The sequence below is a fragment of the Gopherus flavomarginatus genome, chromosome 17 (genome assembly GCF_025201925.1).
Source record: "Gopherus flavomarginatus isolate rGopFla2 chromosome 17, rGopFla2.mat.asm, whole genome shotgun sequence".
Classification (NCBI taxonomy): domain Eukaryota; kingdom Metazoa; phylum Chordata; order Testudines; family Testudinidae; genus Gopherus; species Gopherus flavomarginatus.
Genome location: NC_066633.1, coordinates 24,484,919 through 24,491,008, shown reverse-complemented (window position 1 = coordinate 24,491,008; position 6,090 = coordinate 24,484,919). Strand labels below are relative to the sequence as shown.

At 55.5% G+C, this 6,090-nt stretch overlaps 1 protein-coding gene across 3 annotated transcripts in view; it reads right to left on the bottom strand.

Moving 5' to 3' along the window:
* Positions 1 to 3,870: 3,870 nt before the first annotated feature.
* Positions 3,871 to 6,090, bottom strand: part of NOXA1 (NADPH oxidase activator 1) — a 43,895-nt gene continuing 41,675 nt past the window's right edge. For all 3 annotated transcript variants that reach the window (XM_050926517.1, XM_050926518.1, XM_050926519.1), the window contains 4 exons: positions 5,801 to 5,964; positions 4,715 to 4,820; positions 4,498 to 4,621; positions 3,871 to 4,239 (listed from right to left, as the gene is read on the bottom strand). In XM_050926517.1, the coding sequence (XP_050782474.1) occupies positions 4,142 to 4,239; positions 4,498 to 4,621; positions 4,715 to 4,820; positions 5,801 to 5,964 (492 nt within the window). In that variant the 3' untranslated portion in view covers positions 3,871 to 4,141. The remainder of the gene's footprint in view (positions 4,240 to 4,497; positions 4,622 to 4,714; positions 4,821 to 5,800; positions 5,965 to 6,090) is intronic.

Here is a 6,090-nt window from a genome sequence, read left to right as displayed (position 1 = left end):
ATGGATCCTGAGTGCAAGGAAGGTGTGTGCTCTGGCAGATCAGGATGGGACCCTGTACCTTTAAGTCGTGTAGTCTGTTAGCCTTTTTGTGCCCGGAATGACGCCTGCAGGTATGTGGTAGCACTCTGGCAAGAAGACAACAGCCTTCTCAGTGCCCTGCTCTCCCCCTCCACCCCCCGCACTGTGAGATCAACTGTTCCTGCCTCCTTTGTTTTCTTTGTGCATGTTAGGCAGTACCTTCCCAGACCTGCAGAAGAGCTCTGTGCAGCTCAAAACCTTGTCTCATGCACCAACAGAAGTTGGGAAAGGAAATATCTTTCATTGGACCACTTTGTCTCAGGATCAAAGTCAGTTATTTTTAGAAATATTTATTGGAATTTCAGAGAAAAGAAAATAATAAGCAGCTGATCTGAACATTGCAAAGGCTGCTTCCACTGGCCCCGTAGATATAGATTTGATTTAAATAAAACCCACCACCCCACTCCAAAACCTCAGCTCTAGGCACACTGACACCTCTTCACAAACACACTCCCTCCAACAGCATCACAGGCTCCTACCCAACTAAACCAACTGCAAGGGACCATCCAGGAATTCCCAGAAACAAAGAGCGTCGCCCCACCCCAGCCAGCCAGCCACCCCCTCAGCCCTCATGAGGAGTGGTTTTTACAGCACCTCCTAAAAGTTAATTAATTCAGGTTCTTTTGGTCTAAGGGGAGGAACAAGAGCCAAACAAGGAGCCCTCCTGCTGGCAACTTCCTCTTCCAGGCTGCAGCTCAGGTGCCTGGGCTAGCCATGGCTGTGGCAGCAGGGCATGGGCCAGGCAGTGCAAGGGGCTGAGTGACCTTACAAAGGGTATGCCAAGTACAGGCTGTGAGTGACCTCAGAGAGGCTGTGCCTGACAGTGGCTCTGGGGGTGGGTAAGGGTTTGAGACAGCATACAGAGGCCTGGACCAAGGAAGGCTTTGCAGGGTGGAGGGCAGGAGTGTCCTGCTCAGCCTGTTCCAGGTAAGCACCGTGCAGCGCTGAGAGGCTGTGTCATCAAAGAGCCTGCCCTATGCAGAGGACAGTGTCAGTGAGCTGCAGGGTGTGGGGACGGAGCCACTGCACAGAGACCCATGGCAGCAAAGGCTCCATGGTGTACATGGGTTGCACAACCTCCCAGAAACCTGTGCCAGCTCAATAGAGACGGTGTGTGATCTCACATGGCCCTGAGCCAGGTGAGGGCTAGGAAGGATTGATGGGCTGAGCAACTCCCCAAAGGCTTGGGCCAAGTGAGAGGTTGGCAGAAAGGAGGGGCAAGGGAGCTCCCCAAGGCCAGTGGGGGCTGAGTGAGCTCCTAGAGGCTCATGTACCGCATAGCTGATGGGCCGAGCGAGCCCCAGGGGCTGGTGCCCAGGAACCACCCTGCAGTTCCTGTGACCGGTACAAGTGTTAGCCGGGGCTCGACCCCCTTCGGGCGGTGGGGAGCCACACCGGCTCACTACACACAGTTGTCGTTCAGGGGGAATTAGTCTGTCCGTGGAGTCTCCCTCGGCAGCCCTTGCGGTAACTGAAATAAACACTGTGAGCCCAGGCCCTGGATCAGGGTGGGGCAACAATGAGTCAGGCCCTCGGGCAGGGCTGAGCAGTAGCAATGCAAACAGTAAGGAGCCCAGGCCCAGGGTCAGGGCGGAGCAACAATGTGTCTGGGCTCAGGCCCTCAGGCAGGGTTGAGCAGTAATAATAAGCCCAAACCTCCTCAGGCCTGGGGGAGGGGGAGACTGCCACCCACAAATTGGGTGGCAGGGGGACACAGGCCCTCCCACTCCTCTATGTCCCAGCCCGGGGCCCTAGCAGTGGCAGAAGACCCGCTGCTTAGTGGGGATCCTGGCCGCAACACACCGACATGGGCTCTGGCAATGCTGCAGCCAGACTGGGGTTGGCTGCCCCCGGGCTACTTCCACACTCCCCCTCGGGTTGTACCTGGGTCCTGGTGTTGGCCTCTAGGGGATCCAGGACCATGGGTTCTTCGGGGCAGGGTGCGATCGGCAGGTCAGGCAACTCCTCCGGGTAGCGGGCGCAGGGCAGGGCAGGTCAGGCAACTCCTCCGGGTAGCGGGCGCAGGGCAGGTCAGGCAACTCCTCCGGGTAGCAGGCGCAGGGCAGGTCAGGTCAGGCAACTCCTCCGGGTAGCGGGCGCAGGGCAGGTCAGGTCAGGCAACTCCTCCGGGTAGCAGGCGCAGGGCAGGTCAGGTCAGGCAACTCCTCCGGGTAGCAGGCGCAGGGCAGGTCAGGTCAGGCAACTCCTCCGGGTAGCAGGCGCAGGGCAGGTCAGGTCAGGCAACTCCTCCGGGTAGCGGGCGCAGGGCAGGTCAGGTCAGGCAACTCCTCCGGGTAGCGGGCGCAGGGCAGGGCAGGCAACTCCTCCGGGTAGCAGGCGCAGGGCAGGGCAGGCAACTGCTCCGGGTAGCGGGCGCAGGGCAGGGCAGGCAACTCCTCCGGGTAGCGGGCGCAGGGCAGGTCAGGCAATTCCTCTGGGTAGCGGGCGCAGGGCAGGGCAGGCCCGGCCAGTCTAGGCAGCCGCCTTGGGCTGCAGGGTTTTCCCAGGCGCGGGCTAGGCTGGAGACGTCCTGTCTCTCCAGCGGCTGGGGCCTTACTGAGCTCTGAGGGCGAGCCTTTATACTGCTGGGTCGCCGCCTGACCCTCTGAGGGGCGGGCTCAGAGCTCCCTAGCTCCACCCACTCCAGCCTCTGGACAGGCTCTTGCCCCTCCGGGGCGGCGGGGAGTCACACTGGCTCACTACAGGACCCTTTTTGCAAAGTAGAGACTCTAGGTCACCCCCTTTCCCCCACCAGGTTATTTTTATCTACTCCCATGAGCCCCGCTCTCTCTGTGTTCTTAGCTCCCCCATGGCTCCTTTCAGCTTCACTTACCACTTCTTTCTTCTGGCTCTCCTTGATCCCTCTGGGCTTCGCTAGGCCTATTTCTCTGGCTGCCCTCCCCACAATGCCTCAGCTCCTGTCACCTGCCCATTTCCCACACCCTGTTCATTATCCCCAGTCCCTGCATTCCTTCCCTCCAACCCAGTGCTCAGTCCCTCAAGGCCTAGCTCCCTGCTGTGGCCCAACTTCGTGGAACTGACTGGGACACCAGTGTTCACCTGATCAGGGACAACCCCCACAACCCAAGATGTCTGGGCACAAGGCCCTTTGCCTCTGGTAGATCCATGGGGCTTGGAGGGGCCACACACCCTATGCCTCATTCATGTGCACTCATTTACAGCCATGCAAAGTGGGTGTGAAATGCTCCCCAACCAGAACAGCACTGTTTTTACACTGCGTGGGGCCCAGGAAATCAAGCCTGCTTCCCTGTCCACTGGGTGGCATGTTACCTCCCACACTCTGGCCTCAATGGGTCTGTTAGCACTGCCATTAGACCCCCACAGCAGGCCTGTGCCAGCTGACTTAGGCTCATGGGACTCGGGCTAAGGATCTATTTACTTGACCCAAGCCCAGATATCTACACCACCCTCAAACAGCCCCTTAGCCCGAGTCAGCTGGCATGGACCAGCTGTGGGTTTTTAACGGCAGCATGGGCATATCCAGTGACGGGCAAGGTCCAGCTTCCCTCACATTTATTGCACCTGGTGGGAAGTGGGGATTAAGGCCTGAGCCAGGCCCCCTCTTCTGGAGGAACTGGTTTTTCTTACCACTTAATCTGCGCCTTTGAACCTCAAGTTCTTGCTACAGAAAGAGCTGGTGGCTGGGTCAGAGATGGGAAAACTCCATTTGCTGTGTCAACACCTCTCAGAGTGACCTTCATGAGACACCACCCCCTCTCTTGCACCCAGATCCCACCTCACCCCCACTCCCCAGCCAGACCTGTCTGTCATTTCACTTTTATTATTGGGAAATACTGAGGCCAGACACATGCTATTTCTGCTACAGAAATTAATCCTGCCGGGTTTCTGGATAATGGGGTCCCATACTGGGAAGCGTCTTGTGTAGGCATCTTCATTAAATACCTAGCAGGGCTGGCAATAGTCAGACCTGAATGAATTGGTGCAAGCTTCTCCTGTTCTCTGGGAGACATGAGTAAGGTGAGGTGGGGTCCCCAGCCCAGCTGGCTTCTTGTGGAGTCTGGCAGGAAGAAGCATCTCTTCTCTAAGGGCAGGTAGCCCCAATGCTGGCCTGAGCAGCAAAGCACTTGGGGAAAATGCCAAAGTTGCCATTGCAGTGGCCTTCAAGCCAGTCCTCATTCACTGGGAAAATACAAAGGAACAGGGTAAGGACCTAGCAATCCCTTGAATTGCCTAACCAAGGAGACACAAGCCTTGCTAAGGGTGACATTCACCCCTGCGCAAAGGGCCAGTATAGGCCAATGCACCTCAGTCCCCCATAAGGCCTAGTGGCTTAACTGTCAGGAAGCCTTTTGTTCCCCACCTTGTCCCCATCTCCTCCCTGCAAACAGATTCCTGAAGCTGCCCATCAAAGAACTTCAGGCAGAACTAGAAAGCTACCTTCGGAGAGAATGTCCAGTGTGTCTCCTTCACTGAATTCCAGATCCTCTGGCCTTTGCGCCGTGTAACCATGGTGTGCTACCATCCTGTAGAGAACAGGTCTGTCTGAACAGGCATCTGTGCCCTATGGGACAAGGCTATGTTGTAAACCACACAGCAGAGCAGAAATTAAACCAGAATCTAGGGAGGTAGCACAGCATCCCAAAGGGACACGTACCTGGCACCAGAGTGTCAGCCTCCCATCTGTCACCTGCTGCCACATCTGCCCCAGCTCCTCTTCTCCCGAAATCACAATTAATTCTTTGCTGTCTGAAAGCCTGCAGCTGAAGTAAGAGAGGAGGTCAGAGAGAATGCACTAGGGCCAAATTTAGAGGTGAAATTAAGCTTGTGCAACTTGTATCTCCCTCTGATTCCCTAAGCATGTCAGTCCAGGAACTCCAGGGTATGTCTGTGCTGGAGCTGGAGATGTAATTCCCCGTTCAGGCAGACAGACCCGCGCTAGCTGTGCTCGAGCTAGCATGCTAACAGGAGAAGTGTAGCTGTGGTGCCACGGGGCGGGAGGGGCTAGCTGCCCTGAATATGTAGCTAGGTTTTCAGACGGGATTGAACACAGAATGTTTAGGCTGGCTACGCTGCTATTCTTAGCATACCAGCTCAACCAGAGCTAGCGCATATGAAATTATCCCTCCAGCTCCAGTAGACAAAACTTCAGTTTGCTTTAGACTTACACAAGACCTCTAAACTGGCCACACAAAGTGCAACTGAATTGAACCTGGTGTGCTTTAAATGTTGTGCTGGCTGAGAGAAAATCATTTCTAGGTCAGGGTTGTCTACAATAGCATTTCTCCTTAAATTTCCCCTGCTTTCACTACTGCTGGTGTAGTTCCATACTCCTGTGGTCCTGTGAAACCTCCGTACTCACACATTCCCTGTCCCCAAGGAGTCAGTGTTGTGCTCTAAAGCAATGAGGTGGAATATCCAGGGGACAGGGCACTGTGTGACTATTCAGTCGGGAGAGGGGACACAGTGCTGGTTTGTATTTACTCATCTTGTGAACTGTGGCTATGACTGCCTGAGCCCTTTTGAAGGACAAAAGGCCCTGAGGAGAACAACATAGATGGCAGATATGGTCTTAATGCCTAGCTCCTTGGGCAAACACCTCTTCAGAGAACTGCAATGACTTGTCTGCAGTGGCAAGAGGAAAGCTGCAGCTCAACGGGAAGGAGAAACTCCAACTCAGCCTTTGGCACCAGCTCAGGGTAGCCAGAGTGCGACCCTATTTCCAGTCTGTGACCAAGCCTACCTCAGCTTCCCAAGCTCTGCCTGCTGGCTGGACGTCTCCCTCAGCAGAGACCTGAGGTCTGACAGGGTCAGGGCCTTGTTCACTTTAACTGTATAGTCACAGTGGACTTTCAGCAGGATGGATCTGTTCTCGCCGGAGGATGCTTTGTCCTGAGCCAGTGGGACCTGCTGACAAACAGGGAGCAAAGGAGAATCTGCTCTGAATGGGTTGGTTAGAGCGATTTCACCAGCAAATATCAGAATAACAATAATGCCTATTCTTACAACAGCAGAGCTCAAAGCACTTTACAA